Source organism: Erinaceus europaeus, chromosome 19, assembly GCF_950295315.1.
Source record: "Erinaceus europaeus chromosome 19, mEriEur2.1, whole genome shotgun sequence".
Classification (NCBI taxonomy): domain Eukaryota; kingdom Metazoa; phylum Chordata; class Mammalia; order Eulipotyphla; family Erinaceidae; genus Erinaceus; species Erinaceus europaeus.
The window spans coordinates 53,236,116-53,255,623 of NC_080180.1; the positions used below are offsets into that span (position 1 = coordinate 53,236,116).

A 19,508-nucleotide genomic window follows, 5' to 3' on the forward strand; every position below is an offset into this window, starting at 1 on the left:
AAGAGAGCCTCCTTCTTCCATTTAATACTCTGGGCCCCCTTATCAAAGATTAGATGTCCATAGGTATGGGGATTTATTTCTTGGCTTTCAATTCTGTTCCACTGGTCTGTGTGCCTATTTTTGTTCCAGTACCATGCTGTTTTGATGATGATGGCTTTATAATATAGTTTAAGGTCTGGGAGTGTGATGCCTCCATTTCTGTTTCTTTTCCTCAAGATGTTTTTGGCAATTCTAGGTGTTTTCAGGTTCCAGATAAATGATTGTAGTGTTTGTTCTATTCTCTTAAAGAAGCTTGGTGGAACTTTGATGGGTATTGCATTAAATTTGTATATGGCTCTGGGGTGAATATTCATTTTGATGATATTTATTCTTCCAGTCAATGAGCATGGGATGACTTGCATGAAAGCCTTTTATCAGTCTGATAGCTTCTTTAAGGTGTTGACCCTATTTAAACATTGAATCTTATGCAGTGAGCTTTGTACCTGGCTCAGTAATTATTTACTGAGTGGTATAGGTTTTAAAGATGAGAAGGAATGAAACAAAAAGGGAAAACAAGGAGTTAGAGTCAGTCAGCACACGGTGTAAGTATAGGGAATATCTACAGAGGAGATGGGCAGTTTGGGAGAACAGCAACTGTGGTTACAACATGAGTCAGTGGGAAGACAAGTGAGATAAAGGGTATCATCTTACAGACGACTTAGTGTATGCCACACTTTCAGATTCCTTTTTAATACCTTTTACCAAATAATGTGGAATAAAGATTTTAAATATTTTAATGCCTACTGTGAGAGTAAGGGAGATACTAATTTTTAGCTATTTCTTATGAGTAGTCCTTTAATATCAGCTTTAGTTGTGTTTAGTCTTGTAATCAACATTGTTAATACTAATTTTTCCCTTCACCAGTTAAAATAATAATTTAAAGCTGTATACATTCTATTTGTTAGCACATGAGATGACAATTTTACTCTTTTCAGTGTGGGTATATGTACTTTAGAGTATTGACCTATTTTTAGAATTTTGCCTTAGTATAGCAGCTTAAGTTTCAGTTATTGGGTACTGGAAAAATTGTAATTAATACTAGCATACTAAAATCTTTTGATTAGGTGACAGTTTTATGCTGTATAGGAAGTAGGGATGAAGGAGATTCTGTTATTTAATGAATACCTAGACTAAGACAATTACAGTTATTTGGAAAATTACTGCAAGAGCTCTGAAACTATAACAATTTTCTACTGCTTCAGAGAATCATAATCAAGAGGCAAATAAATGATTTATATAGTATGGAATACTGTCTGATAATGATTTTTTTGAGAACCCATTTCTATGTTTGATCATCTATTTCTGCTTCAACAAATAGACTTGGGGCTGTTATCACTTTAAGCAGGCATTTGGGATTTCTTTAATAATGACTGAAAATGAAAATTTCTTTGTGTGTAGTTGAAAATTCCTATTTTATTTATTTTTGTATTGGGGCTTCATACATGAGTTATCTGCTTCTAGTCAACTTTTTAATTTTTAATTTAAAGTAGAGAGGGAGTGGGAGAGACATAGAGTAAAGAAGAGGCACCACAACACTGTTTATGCGACTTCCCTTTGTGCTATTTATGGTGCTTCCACGTGGTGCTGGGAGAAAAAACCCAGGTGCTCACATGTAGTGAAGTGTAGGTTCTACCAGACTAAATACTTCCAAACCCAAATACTTCTATTTAAATTGAACTTTAAATTGTGTTTGAAAGTAACACATATAAGGATAAAACTACTATTTTATAATTTATATTTTCTGAAGTGAATGTAATACTCATGATTATGAAAATCTCTGTAGGAACATTTTCTTTATATTACTGTTGTCATGTGCTTTACAAAATAAGGTACTTTAAAAAATGTACTTAGTAGATGTAGTTTTATTCATTATACATTTTTGTAATATGATCAATATTAAATTATATTTCTTATTTATAGTATAAATTTAAAGGCCCTTCCATAAATGTTTTTAAAAATAAACACCAAAAACCAAAATCTGGAAAATTCTTACCTTTGGATACTAAAAATAAGGAAACGCTTGATGTGCTCCAAGAACTTCAGATGACACACCAAAGTATTTGTCCTTCCAAAGACCTTTCCAAAAGAGAACAATTTAAAGAGCGCCCACAACCAACTTTCAAAGTGCCACCAATTTGTATTATAAAAGAAAAATGCCAGCAGCTTGAAGATATAAGTGGTAAGTTGTTTTGTTTTTCTGATCAAAGAAGTTTGGTGAGTTAACAGATAAAACTACTAAGATGCTTGTAATAGAATTTTTTTCTTATTTTTTTTTTAGTGATTTAATAATGATTAACATGATTATAAGATAGCAGGGGTATAATTCCGTACAGTTCCTACCATGACAGTTCTGTGTCCCATCCCCTTCGTTGAAAACTTCACTTTCTTTTTTAGACAAATCCCAAACATTACATTTACCAAAATGTAGAGGGTATGGTTAAAAGAGGTACTGACTTCTGAGACACTTTTGGATGGGAAGGAGGAATTTCAAAGAAGAAATTTGGTTAGCCAGATATTACAGCAGAGTATACCCAGAGACTACTACTAAAGCATTCATAGGTTTATATAACTGTTATAAGCAGGGTGAATTGGGTAGGGAAGCTACTTGTGAGTATATATTTCTCTCCCAAATGATAAGAAGTATTTATGGGGGCTTAGAGTTTCCCCTTAAGACAAATTGCAGAGGTTTTTGTTTTTTTCTCTGTTAACAACACGGTAAAGTAGAAACTGAAAATCTATTCAGTCAAATCAAAGTGATATTGTTTTCCCGAGCCTAATAGCTGGAATAAGTGACCTCTTTGCTCTGTTAGTCATAGCTTTCACATTTTTAAAAAAATTTTATTGGGGGGATTAATAGTTTACAGTCAATAGCAAAATACAGTAGTTGGTGCATGTGTAAGCTTTCACAGTTTTATCTACATTCTTTTCTTGTATTCTTCATTCATTTACATTTTAATTCAACAATAAATGTCTGCTTTGTGCTAGACATTGTGTTTGAACTGGTAGAATAAATATTAAAATGAGAGTAAGTGGTAGGGAAAATAAATATGTTTGACTTCTTGTCATTCAGTGTGATCAATGCTGTAGTACAACTAAATGTAAAGCATTATGAACGTATTGAGGAATAACTAAGTTCTGGAATTAAAATTTCTCAGATGCTATTATGAAAGCAGTTTTTTATAAGAGGGGTACAGTTCCCACCACCAAAGTTCCATATCCCTTCCCCTCCCTTGGAAGCTTCCCTATTCTTTATCCCTCTGGGAGTATTGATCAAAGATTTTTATGGGGTGCAGAAGGTGAGAGGTCTGGCTTTTGTAATTGCTTCTCTGCTGGACATGGGCGTTGACAGGTGGATCTACACCCCAGCCTGTTTCTATTTTCCCATAGTGGGGCAGGGCTCTGGTGAGGTGGGGTTCCAGGATACATTGGTGAGGTCATCTGCTCTGGGAAGGCAGGTTGGTGTCATGGTAGTATGTGCAACTTGGTGGCTGAAAAGCAAAAGATATAAAGCAGAAGAAATCGTTTAATAGTCACAAGCCCCAAAGGTAAAAATATAGCAGATGAAATTTGGGGTCTTCATGTTGGAAGAAGCTAGGAAGTCTATTTTAGGTATATCCTCAGGGGCCCATGACTTTACAAATTTTTGCCTGAGCCTGACAGCTAACATGCAGGTAGGATAGGGATATTGTCTGGGAAGACAGTGTCAGAGTTGAGGATAGAACTAGAAAGCTGGGTGAGAGCAGAGAGTAGCTCCCAAATATAAGGAAAGTATATAAATATTGTTAACTATAAATCTCATTGATCTGACATAGGGCCCATGTCTGTTCATATTTAGCACAGGATCCTTTGCAACCTCTGTATCCCTGTTTTTCTGAGCTCACATTCCATATTCATAGCTAGGAACATTCTAGGCTATACTCATTTCAGGACCAGTCTTCTTCAAATGGTGAGTGTGTTGGCCCAACCTCCCTTTGGAGAATGAGGCAGTTCCAACCATTACTATTCTACTCAGGGCAAGGTCCTATAAAGGAATACAAAGGTTTAATGATGTTGTTCCTGATGGAGATGACCAGTGATGGTGGAGAGAGGGATCTGTGAGAAGTTTAGGCCCATCATATTTATGTGGAAATCCCAGGATTCCTTGACTAAGGCCCTAGATGATGGGGTGGCCTGTTAGTGATCAAAAAGGCGATTATTAAAGTATGCTGGTCTCTTGCCCTTATCTAGCTTTTATAGTCATATGGCAGGGTTAGACTTACAGTGATTGAGGGAAGTGAAATAAGAAGTAGGTGAGGCGGGTATCTAGGTCTAAGTAGAAAATGTTTGATTAAGTACTTTGTGGTGTCTTTTTAAGGTCTTTCTACTTGCTTCTTACACTTACTGAGTCACTGCAGCATATGTACACTGTTACTTTAAGGTATATATTTTCCCCTAACTTATGGATACTTGTGCACCTGTGCCCTGTCTCATAGGCCCTGGTCTATATTTAGGTTATATAATTTTGTTAGGAAGTGTGCAAACTGCAATGGAACTAGGGAGTCCTGTGAGCTAGAAAAGGTCTCACCAGAGTAGTGGAGGTGGAGGGTTGACATCCCAGGCCTGGCATCCCTGGATACAGTCTGAAGTAAAACATGTCAAGGTGGCACTGGTTGTCTTGATTTGGTTGATATCAGCAGATGTGTTATCAATGGTGTGGATCAAGAGAAGCATGAAGGAAAATGAGCAGAGCCCGCAGAGGTCCCAGGACTGGGAGAAATGTGGTTTTTATAGAGAATGAGGAAGGTTCCTTGCTATCTTAGAGTTTAGGAAGGCAATAGATAATTGTTATTATAACCAAGCTATATGGGGACTTGATTTACTTTGAAAATCCCATGGTTAGGATTTACTGTACCATACAAGACCTTACCATGAATTATGTCATTTAATATTATTTACAAATAACTATATCTGATATACTGATAAGACCAGTCACTTCTGGTCTCCCTGGCCTCAGATTATAGGTGATTTAATATTTCAAAAAAAGTTATTACTAGAAATACATTAACAATTTAAGCAATTCTTATCAAATAATATTGCATCCACTGATCGCAACCTAATCAATGCAACGAGTGCCACCCCAGCATGCTTCACTTCAGACTGTGTCCAGAGACTTCAAGTGTGGAATGACAACCCTTCAGCTTCATCACTCAGGTGAGACCTTTTCCTTTCATAGTATTCTCTAATTCCAGAAGCCAGACCTCACACCTTCTGCAAACCACATAAGTAAAATCTCTGGGTGGAGGGTGAGGGTAGATTTTTAGCTTCACTATAGGGGGAGGGGAGTAGGGACACAGATCTTTGGTGGTGGGAACAGTGTAAATACATATTCCTATTAACTTACAGTCTTATAAATCACTAATCAATATGAGGAGAAAAATATATTGTATGCCTTAAGCTTTTTAATGCATAAACTTCAGCTCTGAATATATATGCCTTCAATCTAAGCACTTAAGGTTTCAAATTAGTAAACAGACTGAGTTTTAACACTGAGCTTAAATTGTTAATGTCATTTTCACAGGAGTGAAGTGATATCTCATTGTTGTCTTTATTTGCATTTCTCTGACAATCAGAGACTTGGAGTATTTTTTCATGTGTTTCTCAGCCTTTTGGATCTCTTCTGTGGTGAATATTCTGTCCATGTCCTCCCCCCATTTTTGGATGAGGTTATTTGTTGTCTTGTTGAGTTTGGCAAGCTCTTTATATATGTTGGTTATTAAACTCTTGTCTGATGTATGGCAGGTAAAGATTTTCTCCCATTCTGTGAGGGGTCTCTTGGTTTGGGTAGTGGTTTCTTTTGCTGTGAAGAAGCTTTTTAATTTGCTGTAGTCCCATAGGTTTATACTTGCCTTAGTCTTCTTTGTAATTGGATTTGTTTCATTGAAGATGTCTTTAAAATTTATGCAGAATAGAGTTCTGCCAATATTTTCTTTTAAGTATCTGATAATTTGTGGTCTAACATCCAAGTCCTTGATCCACTTGGAATTTAATTTTGTATTTGGTGAAAGACAGTGGTTCAGTTTCATTCTTCTGCATGTTTCAACCTATTGTTTCCAACACCATTTGTTGAAGAAACTCTGCTTCCCCATTTAATAGTCTGAGCCCCTTTGTCAAAGATTAAATGTCTGTAGGTGTGGGGCTCACTTCTGGGCTCTCAATTCTATTCCACTGGTCAGTGTGTCTATTCTTGTTCCAGTACCAAGCAGTTTTGATGACAGTGGCACTATAATACAATTTGAGATCTGGGAGTGTGATGCCTCCGGTTCTGTTCTTTTTTTCTCAAGATTGTTTTGGCAATTCTAGGTCTTTCCTGGTTCCAGATAAACATTTGTAGCATTTGTTCTATTCTCCTAAAAAATGTGCTTGGAATCTTTATGGGAATAGCATTAAATTTGTAGATGCAGTTCCTCTCCTGGGGATGTATCCCAAGGAACCCAACATATCCATCCAAAAATATCTGTGTATAAATATGTTCTTGGCAGCACAATTTGTAATAGCAAAAACCTGGAAGCAACCCAGATGTCCAACAACAGATGAGTGGCTGAGCAAGTTGTGGTATATATACACAATGGAATACTACTCAGCTGTAAAAAATGGTGACTTCACCGTTTTCAGCCAATCTTGGATGGACCTTGAAAAAATCATGTTGAGTTAAATAAGTCAGAAACATAAGGATGAATATGGGATGATCTCACTCTCAGGCAGAAGTTGAAAACAAGATCAGAAAAGAAAACACAAGTAGAACCTGAAATGGAATTGGCATATCACACCAAAGTAAGACTCTGGGGTGGGTGGGTGGGGAAAATACAGGTCCAAGAAGGAGTCCGAGGACCTAGTGGGGGTTGTAATGTTATATAGGAAACTGGGGAATGTTATGCATGTGCAAACCATTGTACTTACTGTTGAATGTAAAACATTAATTCCCCAATAAAAAAATAGAAAAATAGACTAACAAAATTATTTCACATAGAGTAAATTATGAAAATCAGCAAACTTAAATTGATACAGTACTATCTATCATCTCATGACCTGGGGTGTGGCATAGTGCTTAGAGTGCTGGACTTAGAGTGTTGTGTTCATGATATCCTAAATTTGATCCCTGGAATCATATATGTTAAAGTGATGCTCTTGTTCTTTCTCTCTCTCATGTAAATAAATAAATAATAAACAAACCGTTAAAAATAAAAAAAAATCCAAAGAATGAATGGCCTGGGAAATGACATGATGAATGGATGGAGAGTTCCTACTGGAACTCTCAAGTATGAGGCCCTGAGCCATTGTATATATTAGATACTCTGGTTCTCCCTCTCATAAAAATATAAATATTCATTTGTGAAGCCAGGACTTTTGTTGTTGGGGAGGTTCTTAATAACAGTTTCAATTTCTCTGTCTGTGATTGGTACATTTAGATTTTGTAGTTCTTCTTGGTTCAGTTTTGGAAGGGCATATGCTTCTAGGAATTGTTCTATTTCTTCCAGATTCTCTAGCTTGGTGGCGTATAGTTCTTTATAGAAGTTTCGCAGGATTCTCTGGATTTCTGTGGTGTCAGTTGTGATATCTCCTCCATCGTTTACAATTCTACTAATTTGAGTCTTCTCTCTTTTTTGTTTGGTGAGTCTGGCTAGGGGTTTGTCAATTTTGTTTAATCTTTCAAAGAACCAACATTTGGCTTCATTGATCTTTTGTATGGTTCTTTTATTTTCGATGTTGTTTATTTCTGCTCTAACTTTAGTGATTTCTGTCCTTCTGGTTGCTTTAGGGTTCCTTTGTTCCTCTTCCTCTAAGTCCTTGAGGTGTGCAGTAAGGTCGTTCATTTGAGCTTCTTCTTGGTGTTTAATATGTGATTGTATGGCTATAAGTTTCCCTCTCAGTACTGCTTTAGCTGTGTCTCAAATATTTTGATAGGTTGTGTCTTCATTTTCATTTGTTTCCAGGAACATTTGAATTTCCTGCTTGAGTGAATCTCTGACCCAGTGGTTCTTAAGGAGTATGTTGTTTAGTTCCCAAATTCTGTGATTTTAATAATTTTCTGTTTGTTGTTAAATGTTAGTTTTACTCTACTCTGGTCTGAGAAGATACTTGGGATGATTTCAGTGCTCTTGAATTTGTTGATACTGTCTTAGTGGCCTAACATGTGATCTATCCTTGAGGATGTGCCATATGGATTTGAAAAGAATGTGTATTCCAGTTTTTGGGGGGTGAAGAACTCTGAAAATGTCCACGAAGTCTAGTCTGTCCATCTCTTCATTTAATTCTCTTGTTTCTTTGTTGATTCTCTGCTTCATTGATGTGTCTAAGTGTGAGAGTGGGGTTTTAAATCTCCCACTATTATTGTATTACTATTGATGTATTTTTGTAGTTCTCTCATAGATGTTTGATATATTTAGATGGGCCCTCATTGGGTGTATACTCACTTTAGCTTTAGTCCTATAATTTTGGAAGGGTGGAAGAAAAGTAAAGTATTATCTTGAGAGAGATACTGAATAAGTTGTGTCCTAAGGAATTTAAATTTTTCTTGGGTGGTTGTTGTCACTGGGACTTCATTATGCTGAGCCAACCTATTTAGACTGAGATATACATCCACAGAGATAAGACAGCAGCACTGAAGTATCCTTCAGGGTATTGGAGATAAGGCTTGAACCTTTGTCATGTACACAATAAATCATGCACATTATCCAGGTGAGCTGTCTTACTGACCCAAGGATTAAGACCAAAAGGGTGGGGAATATGTAGTGAGCATATATAGAAAATCAGTTTAGCTCATGAAATGTCTTGGGTTTCTTAGGTTACAGTCAACATTTGGAAAGTGGATTCATAGTGAGAGGTCTAGTTCTTAGGATCTCTGAGATAAGATGAATAATAACTTAATGGCAGTCTCTTGTTTTTAAAGATAACAGTTTGTAGTTCTGAGGTCAAGAATGTGTAGGGGTGGGGCATTAAGAAAGGAGTGAAAGCTTGAAGAGCATAAAAATATTGGTCTAAAAATCCTATCATAGGTTCTGAGTTACAGATGTTTTACAGGAGCCATTTATATGTGTCTCATCAAATAGCTGTGAAGAGCTCATGCTAAGAGTTTATATTTCAGTTAAAATTGCAATTCACTTCTCAAAGTTCTTATCTAAGAAATCATATAATAAGTCTGTACCATGGATTTTTTTCCAATCTCTTGATATCTTTATTTATTGGAGAGTGACAGTCAGAAATAGAGAGGGGAGGGGGGACAGAGAGGAAGAGAGACAGAGAGACACCTGCAGCATTGCTTCACCCCTTGTGAAGTTTTCTCCTTTAGATGGGGACTGGGGACTTGAATCTGGGTCCTTGCGCATTATAACATGTGAGCTCAACCAGGTGCTCCACCACCCGGCCTACCATGGATTTTTTTTAAAGCCATATTCCCAATTTTCACTTGCTGTGAGTGGAAGCATAATATAGGATATCAGAAACATAAATTCCAGAGCTTGATTAAAGTTTGTGAGATTAGAAAGGAAAGTGAGTCTATGCATGTGCATCTTCTGCTTGTGCTCCCCTGATTGTTCAGTTGCATTACCTTCAATAAGGTGAGTATCTTATGTAAAAATGGCCAAATGCTTCTTGAATTTGATTTTAGGATATCAACTTTAAACTATAACAATTATACTGTTAAATAGTACATATGTTCTTTGTCTTTGAATATAATACATGTCCATATTTTTTAATGAAATAAAAAATATGAAATGATTTCCATATCAAGTAATTCTGCAGTTTTGATTCACCAGTTTATATTGACATGCTGCCAGCAATTTACAAATCTTGTTAATTAGAAATCATATGTAAAATCAGTTTGTAAATATTAAATTTTAGTTCCAATATGACATATAATACTAATTTATATATGTATTCCCATTGGAACCATATATGCTTGGGTCTGATTTTGAGTCATCTCAATTTGAAACAGATTTTAATTGAACTCAATGAGATTTTATGATATTTATGTCAAGAAAATATATTTTTCTTGGATCATTCCTTAACCAGTTTGGAAAGGATAAGTTTGTGGGGTGTGCGTGTAGATGTATGTGTGTGTGTGTGTATTTGATCTCCAAATCACATATCTTTTTCTTTTATTTATTTATTTTTTAATTTTTTTAAAGTTAATTTTATTTTAGAGAGAGATGCATAGAGAGGGACAGAGAGAGAAACACCAGAGCACTGCTCAGCTCAGGCTTATGTTGGTGGGGGGGATTGAACCTTGGACTTAGGAGCCTCAGGCATAATAATCTGTCTGCATAATCATTATGCTGTCTCCCCCACCCTCTTTTTCTTTTAAACATAAAATGATCATACATGAAGAAAAGTCTCTTCAACAAATGGTGCTAGAAAAGGTGCATATAAACTTGTTAAAGAATAAATCTAGGCCACTTTCCCTAACCATACACAACAATTAATTGCAGAGGCTGGGTGATGTGAGTGCACATATCACAATGCATAAGGAACTGGGTTCAAGCCCCTAGTCCCTACCTGCAGGAGGAAAGCTTCATTAGTGGTAAAGCAGTGCTATGGGTCCCTCTCTATCTGTATCTATCTCCCTATCTATCTCCCTATCTATCTATCTATCTATCTATCTATCTATCTATCTATGCATGTATCTATCTCTTCCTCTTTTTTCACTTTTTCTCTGTCATATTAAATAAATGAGTAGTTTAAACAGTTACAAATGAATTAAAACCTTGGAACAGGGCCTGAAACCATTTCATACAAAGAAGAGAACATGGGCAAAACAGGCCTCAACATTGGTGTGTTGATTTTAGGGATTCAACTGCAACATCAAGGGAAACAAAAACAAAATTAAACAAATTAGACTACATGAAACTAAAGGAGCTGCAACAGAAAAATATATTGTCAGTAATATGAAAAGACACTTTACTGAATAGGGCAAGTATTATCACATCATATGTCCAGCAAGAGGCTGGTACCTATGGCATATTAAAACCTCATAAAACTCAACAACATCAGAGTGTATATATTATATATATCTATCTATATATATACACACACACACATATATATGTGTGTGTGTGTGTGTGTGTGTTTGTAACAGGTACTACAGAATACAGAAATCTAATCACTGTCTACTTTTAAACAGCTGTTGCTAAGCTCCGCAGTGCCTAAAGTTGTTACTCATTTCCCTGGTCGGCATGGATGTTTCCAGAAGCAGCATGTGTGTTCTGGCACTCCCTCTGAACAGTGAGAAACCTGGAGCCAAGCATCTATTAGTGCCTGAAGTGTGGAATGTGTGACATTGATCATCCCCTCTTTGAGCTGGCACTGCTCTGATGCAGCCTGAGAACCAGGGGAACAAGCCTGCTCCCAAATCCATCTGGTTTTGATCCCATTGCACTTAATGGATCATAACATTATTTTAGAGACACTTAAAAAACTATTCCAGAAGCCCAGTGAGCACTGCAACTTTACTTAAGGTAGTTCAAACAGTAGGTCCCACAGTGACCGTAGAGATCTTCATGAATGCATATGTAACATGCTGTCATCATGTGTTATCCTCATTTGTTTAGTACCACATAAGTACTTCTGATATGACTGAGCTGATGGCAGTTTTTACTTACTTTCTTGTTTTCCAGACACTCAAAACCACTATGTGTGCTCTTTAAGCTTCTTTCACACATAGACAAGGATGCATCGTTATATCTCTAGGAACTCTTTCAAGTTCTTGACTTGGAAGACAATTAATGGAGAATAGGACATAGCAGCTAAAGAGTACCATATAGGGATCATCTGTTACTTTTTAGTCATTATGGTAAACCAGGAATTATCCAGTGTGTTTCAGGATAGTCATGTTGCTAGCTGTATTTTATTTATTTATTTATTTATTGCCTCCAGGTTTATCACTGGGGCTTAGTACCTGCACTATGAGCACTTAGCCTTTTTTTTTTTTATCATTTTTATTTATTATTAGCTAGAGACAGAGTGAAATTGAGAGAGGAGGAGAAGACAGAGGGAGAGAGACACCTGCAGCCCTGCTTTACCATTCTGAAACTTTCCCCCTGCAGGTGGGGACCAGGGGCTTGAACCCAGGTCCTTGTGAACTATAATGTGAGCACTTAATCAGATGCACCACTGCCTGGCCCCGGTGCCTACATTATGAATCCAATGCTCCTGTGGCCACTTTTTTTATTTCATTAGTTAGGAGAGATAAGTTGAGAGGAGAGGGAAAGATAGAGATGGGGAGACAAAGCCACCTGCAGACCTGCTTCACCTCTTGTGAAGCTACCCCACTGCAGGTGGTTAGCCAGGGGCTGGAACTGGGATCCTTGCGTGGATCCTTACTCTGTACTATGTGCACTTAACCGGGTGCACCATCGACCAGCTCCCGGATAGCTGTATTTTCTATTTCTGTTCAGTAGCTAAGAAAACAAGCTCAAGGAGAAATACCCAAAATGCTGTTGATAGTAAATGGTAGACTAGGGTATGAGGTTTTTCTGTGAAAATGACACCATTGCCAATTATGTACTGTCACAGTTGAATATTTTTCTTCCAAAGACGTACTGAAGTGCAAAGTTATTTTCAGAAGGTCCTCACAGAGGCATTTTGTGGGTGTAGACAGAGTGCCGGAGTGGTGACAGCTAGGTAGTTCAGCACCAATGGCTTGTATGAATTAATAGTAAAGTATTAGGCAGCTGCTGCTGCAATCACACCCGTTTGACCACAGCCACAGAGATCCGATGCATTTGAGGAATTACACCAGAAAAACAAGTGACATCTCCTGAGACTCTTGCACAAAGAATACCTGAGCTTACAAAAATCCTACTAAATAAATATATTTTTGTTCGTAAAAATAAAGAGAGCTACTGTTACACAGGTATTTTAAAGATTAGAATAAAGTTAAAGCTTTGGAGGTCATTTTTTATTGTGAAAATGATATCTATTTGTACACATTACCCAGAGGATCTTTTCTAACAGCATATTCATTAAAGGAAGTATGGGGAAAGGCAAATGTTCCCAAAGGTGAAGGGCAACAATGATATTGGGAAGGATAGCTTTCTGGACCAACAATAGTGAATTGTTCAGATTGGCCACAGAAGTTCTCATTTTAGATAAAACAGTGAGAAGCTAAAACTTATCAATGATACTATGTGTTTATAATTCTAGGACCAATTGCTAGAACTACCAGTCCCATGTTTATGTTGCCTAAGTCATTTATTTGCCTGACTTTCATTTATTGTTTAATTATTTATTTAAGCAAGGACATTAACAAAACCGTAGAATAGGAGGGGTACAACTCCCGCACAATTCCCACCACCCGATCTCCATATCCCATCCCTTCCCCTGATAGCTTTCCCATTCTCTGTCCCTCTGGGAGTATGGACCCAGGGTCGTTGTGGGTTGCAGAAGGTGGAAGGTCTGGCTTCTGTAATTGCTTTTCCGCAGAACATGGGCGTTGACTGGTCAATCCATACTCCCAGTCTGCCTCTCTCTTTCCCTAGTAGGGTGGGTCTCTGGGGAAGCAGAGCTCCAGGACACATTGGTGGGGTCGTCAGTCCAGGGGAGTCTGGTGGGCATCCTTCTGGCCTCTGGAACCTGGTTTGCCTGACTTTTAAATGAAGTCTGATTTTAATTTCTACATAATACTTGTTTGAAGAAAATATATCAAAATAACCATAACCTTAGTTTGATTAGATCTGTCTTTGCAGCTGATTTTGTTTGCTTACAAGCATAATTTCACTTCTCAAAAGTTTTATGACACCAGCAGTAAAATCAAATAAGTATATGACTTCTCTAATCATTTATTTCCTATAGAAGTTTTAATTCTCCACATGTTAAATATTTGGGTAAATTTTCCCCTTGAAAGAATATTGATTTAGCTGTAACTAGAAGTTGAATTACTCTTGTGATTGGCCTTCAAATTTTATTTTCTAGAGTCTGATTTGAATTTCGCATTTTCTAGGTTTGCCTCTGTGTTTAGTCCTCATAGCAACATTCTTTTATCAGGAAATATTTACACTTCTTAGAAAAGGTGGAAGTTCTATAGTAGGAGAGTGTGGGTAGAAAAAAAGTCTTCATATCATTTATAGTGTAACTGGAGTCCACAATGTTGGTCTGTACATGGATGAGAGTGGGAGTCTAATGAAGTCTGCCATGCTTAATAAAACCTCTGCTTCTGCTTGGGAAAGAAAGGTTTTCAGATTTGGAGGCTAAAATAAATCAATAAATCTTGCTACATGATTCTGACCAAATTATTTAACATGTTGAACCCTCAGTTTCCTATTTTGTTAATAATTACTAATCATGTTGCTACAATTACCAAATGATAATTCTGTAAAAATATCATGTGAGCTCTAAACTACCAGACATATTATGGAGGACTCATTGCAAGGCTCATGAAAACATATATGCTGAAATATAAAAACTTATAGCTGTATATCAGTATAAAGCAGTTACAATATGATTTTGTAAAAGCCATACTTTCTTAGAAATATAAATATGTCCCCTTTCCTCTTTTATTTCCCCTTGGTCAACAGGTGACACTCAAGCTGTATATTTGGAATATACTAGGGAATACAGAGCTTAGTGTGATGGATTGACCTGATGGTTATCTGACAACAAATGTGCTGGTTTAATGTAAATGTGTTCACTGTGTTGATGCTTATGTGTATCATCTGGTTTTAGAGTTTCATATATCATGTGGTTTTCAAGAGTCAAACTTAATAAACTGCCAGGAAACCTCTGCAACAAACGTTGTTGGCATCAAGAATACGGGGAAATCGGGTTCTCAGCAGAAGTGTCTTTAATTAGGAGTGGAGCCAGATTCTATCCTGTTTCACCTTGGTTTGTGCTTCTGCAGCAAGTCACAAAGCTGGTCAGGTTTTGCAGCCTAGACCTTCACGATTGGTTGCAAAGGCGTCCGATTTCTGTCTGTCTGATGGTTAATACCATTGGCAAGTCTATGTGGATAAACAACAAAGAGTATGCCAAATCTATTTGAGGACAAGCAACATAGCATTGGTGAGCAGGCTTTGTCCTTAAACAAAAGTTTAAGCATGGGGGAAAATATGACTCCTAATACAAAGTGAAAAAGTATGTCAAGGTGTTTTTGAGATATTTTTTAAAAACAAATAATGATATGAAATGTGAAGAAAACTAAGAGTTGGTGAGAAAACAAAGAAATAATCATTTGCAAATAGCTGTTTACCTTACTTGAAAATGATCCTAATCAGGAATTTGCATTTCTTTAAAGCCTTTCAGTTAGTGATAATATTCCTATCCCTATTTCTCAAAAGGCAATTATCACATAAAATGGCTTATAATAGAAGTGTTATTGCTTTTCTGGCATTCAGCATGTGAGTTTTATTGGTATACTTGCCTTTTTTTTTCCTAAGCACCTGCAATTATATTTACATTCTGACAAAATATAGTAGAGGTGGCACTTAAATCTCCAAGTCCCTGTCTTCAAACCTAAGTAATTTGACTTTTCTTTCAACTCTACCTATTTTCTGTAGCAATTTCAAGTGCAGCTAAGGCGTGAAAATAGCATTTGTGAAGTTTCCACAAGGAGAATATGTTTTCGGACTGGATAACATCATAGTAACTTACTTTATAATTATTAGTGTGGTAGATCTAGGGTTAGTTTGTGATCAGAATCTTGGTAGTGAGGCTTGAGATATTCTGAATGTGGGAAAAATATAACTGTAAGAAAAGAAATGGGGTGAGGTCTTTGTCAGTGTTGATGTTAAGTAGATGACAGGATGGGCTGTTGATGATAGTTACAGTTGGCAACTTGTGAGAATTAGGGAGAAGGAAAATATTAGACAATGAAAAATTTCTTCTTGGATCTAATTAAAACATGGTGATAATATTTATTCCACTAAGAATAGGTCATACATTTATCTTACGTATCTACTAAGAAGAGGTAATGAAATACACGAGATGGCATAGTTTGTTTTCATCCAACAGTCATACTTTAATTAAGCATTTCCAGGGTCTTTGAAGGGCCTAAAATTTTCCCTTATTTTCAAGCAAAAATACCAGCTAGCTTTGTTTTCCTGGGTATAGGCATAAGGTACAAAATCAAGACCTGTTAGAGAAAAGGGCTTTATTAATCATGGTACAACATATGGACTCAACTTCATGCTCATGTCAGTACTCCTTGTACCAGAGTCCTTGAGCCCCTTGTGAAGGGATACTGTTGGATGCTGTATATGTACAGCTTTTATATTTGTTTGTTTTTGTTATGGTTGAGATGGGAGTATGGGAAAATCTATGACTTCGAAAGTAAGCATATCCTTGGGAAATGTCTCATTCCTCAGGATTTCTTGCTATAGTTATAGTCTTGAGAAACAGTATGAGTAAAGAGCAATCAGATTCTGACATTTCTGACACCCATTAAGATACCAGGAATGTTCAAGATTTGCTTCTTCCAACACAAAGGGAATGAAGAAAATTATCAATAATATTTATCTACTATGTCATGCACAAGCTCTTTATGCACATGTATTTGTAGTTTTAAAGCCTATAATCATTTAGGAAATAAAGAATTTGAGATTCAGTATTTTTAAAGGAGATGTAATCACAAATAATGTGACACAGTAGGAACTACAACATCTTTGATGTATTGTTCACTGTTACTACCATTAGTCTGTTTGAGTCTGTGCTAAGCAATTTGAATACTGTCTCTGTTTTCAAGTGAGGGTTTTGCCATTATTTTGCTTACTTGTTTTGTACATTTCAGGAAATGAAAACCCTTTTTGCTCATTTATTGTTGAATTCTGATTCAGTTGGTTCGATGTATTCCTATGTTTTTCCTTTCCTTAATTCTGTTTATTTCTCTCTCCTCCTCCTCCTCTTCCTCCTTCTTCTTCTTCTTCTTCTTTTTTCTGCCTCCAGGGTTATTGCTGGGGCTCAGTGCCTGCACTATTAATCCACTCCTCCTGGAGGCTATTTTTTTCCATTTTGTTGCCCTTGTTGTTTTATCATTGTGTGGTTATTATTATTATTGTTGTTGATGTCATTGTTGTTGGATAGGACAGAGAGAAATCGAGAGGAGGGGAGGTAGGGAGGGGGAGAGAAATATAGCCACCTACAGACCTGCTTCACTACTTGTGAAGCTACCCTCCTTGCAGGTGGGGGACCAAATCTGTTTATTTCTAAAGGCCTGTAGATTTTACAAGGTTCCAGGAAATAGGATCAAAACAACAAAACTGCTCGTTGTCAGAGAATTGCAGAACTATAGAGATAAAATATATGTTAAACTCAGTTAAAATATATGTTAGTCTACCTACCCACCTCTGATTTATGAACAAGAAACTGGAGATCCGAGAGAGGCTGAGTGAATTGTCACTCAAGGTCACAGGCTTTATTATTGGTTAAGGCAAGACCTGAACTTAGATGGCTTTGAATTTAATATAGAGCATGCCTGCCACTGCCTTAGATTATATTCTAAAAGAAAATAAAATTAAGGATATTGGTAGGGGTTTAATACCTTATGTGTTATATTGTTCTACTTAATAATAATAGTACTACTGTTTTTCATGTAGAAGTTAACCAGCCTATGCATTGAAATGATACTTAAATTATAAGTCCTTTCAATTATGGGCTACATAAATATATAGCTGATAAGACATTGGGAGAAATGGATTCTGTGGCAGTTGAGAGAAGGCACACCCATCTAAGCACAATTCACCATTTCTTGAATATTCTTTCTTTGTCCTTTACCTTAAAACATTAAAAAATAGTCTTGTAAGTAAAATAGGAAAATCAGTCAACGTGCAGCAACATATTTAGAGATCACCTTTCAGGAATAGAACAACGGTACATTAGCAAATGCACATGCCATGTGATAGGAGCCATGCAACAATACATACTTTGATTTTGTCCTCCCTCTGTGGTTGTTGAAGTCAAAATTAACATTGGAGAATAGATGCTAGGATCTTTGGCACTGACTTTCAGTATGCTAAAAGTTCACAAAGACAAGATTATTTGGGACATGAAGGCCTTTATTCAGCACACGCTAATAATTCTCTTTAGTAGCATATTTTAGACAACCAACTATCACAGTCAAAGGAATATTAAGGTATTTGCCAGAAGATTCCAAAACTTATGCATGTGAGAGATTGAACTGATATCTGTGCAATTCATTCCTCACATATATTGTAAGCAATGACCTTTGATGTCTAAAATATCCCATCTCCTATTTATGTTTATGACAAGTTCTAAAGTAGACATAAAGATCTATTATCTAAAGTTGTATTGGATGGAGAGGAATCTATCTCCTGATAAAAATGTTTTATAGGGAGTCGGAGGTAGCTCAGTGGGTTAAGTGCACGTGGCGCGAAGCACAACCACCTGCATAAGGATTCGGTTCAAGCCCCCGGCTCCCCACCTGCGGGGGAGTCACTTCACAGGCAGTGAAGCAGGTCTGCAGGTGTCTCTCTCTCTCTCCCCCTCTCTGTCTTCCCCTCCTCTGTCCATTTCTTTCTGTCCTATTTAACAGCGATGACATCAATAACAACAACAACAATAACAACAATAAAAGAAAAGACAGTAAGGGCAACAAAAGGGAAAATAAATAAACATTAAAAATGTTTTATAAAATATCAATTTGGAAGCCATAAAAGTAACGTAGCATTAGTGCACAGGACTTAAATGCATTATAACCTAGGTTTAACTTCCAGTATTGCACATGCCAGAGGTCAGTTACTCTCTGTTCTATATGTTGCTCTCTCTTATTAAAATAATTATATAAATAAATCTTTATATATCCTTTTTAAAGCTGTGGCCCCCCAAATGACTTTTGACTTATATTAGTTTTAACTTGAGTATTGATAAGCTTTTATATAGAAACAGATCATAAATATTTTTGGTTTTTTGGGCTGTATTGATTGTCTCAGCCACAATTACCAATCTCTGATTTCATACCATGGAAACAATCGTAGACAGTAGGTAAACAAGTGAGCATCACTGGGCCCAATAAAACTTTTATTTCTGGGAAGAAGTGAAAACTGACTTAGTCTTTCCCCTTCTGGAATCCATTGATATCATAATAAGGAGTGCTTAGTGACTTGAGCAAGAAGCTACCTAATTTTTTAGAAAGAAGCATCTATTTTTCTGTTTTATTTTTAATAATATTTAGTCATACTTATGTACATAATATGTTGACAGAGTAGTATGTAAATAGAATTTATTGATAAATGGATATATATATATATATATATATGGACACTGCCTCAAAATTTTTTGAATTAATAGTCTGCAAATAAATTATTAGAAAATTAGAGACTCGTGGTCTGGGAGGTGGTGCTTTGGACTCTCAAGCATGAGGTCCCGAGTTCGATCCCCAGCAGCACATGTGCCAGAGTGATGTCTGGTTCTCTCTTTCTTCTCCTATCTTTCTCATAAATAAATAAAAAATAAAGAACTTTCCTTCTCCTCTTGGCTGGTTGTAATAC

The 19,508-nt window shown here is 36.6% G+C and overlaps 1 protein-coding gene across 2 annotated transcripts in view; it reads left to right on the plus strand.

Moving 5' to 3' along the window:
- IQCM (IQ motif containing M) overlaps window positions 1–19,508 on the plus strand; it is a 322,044-nt gene that overhangs the window by 33,860 nt on the left and 268,676 nt on the right. For both annotated transcript variants that reach the window (XM_060178975.1, XM_060178973.1), the window contains exon 4: window positions 1,960–2,218. In XM_060178975.1, coding sequence (XP_060034958.1) covers window positions 1,960–2,218 — 259 coding nt within the window. The remainder of the gene's footprint in view (window positions 1–1,959; window positions 2,219–19,508) is intronic.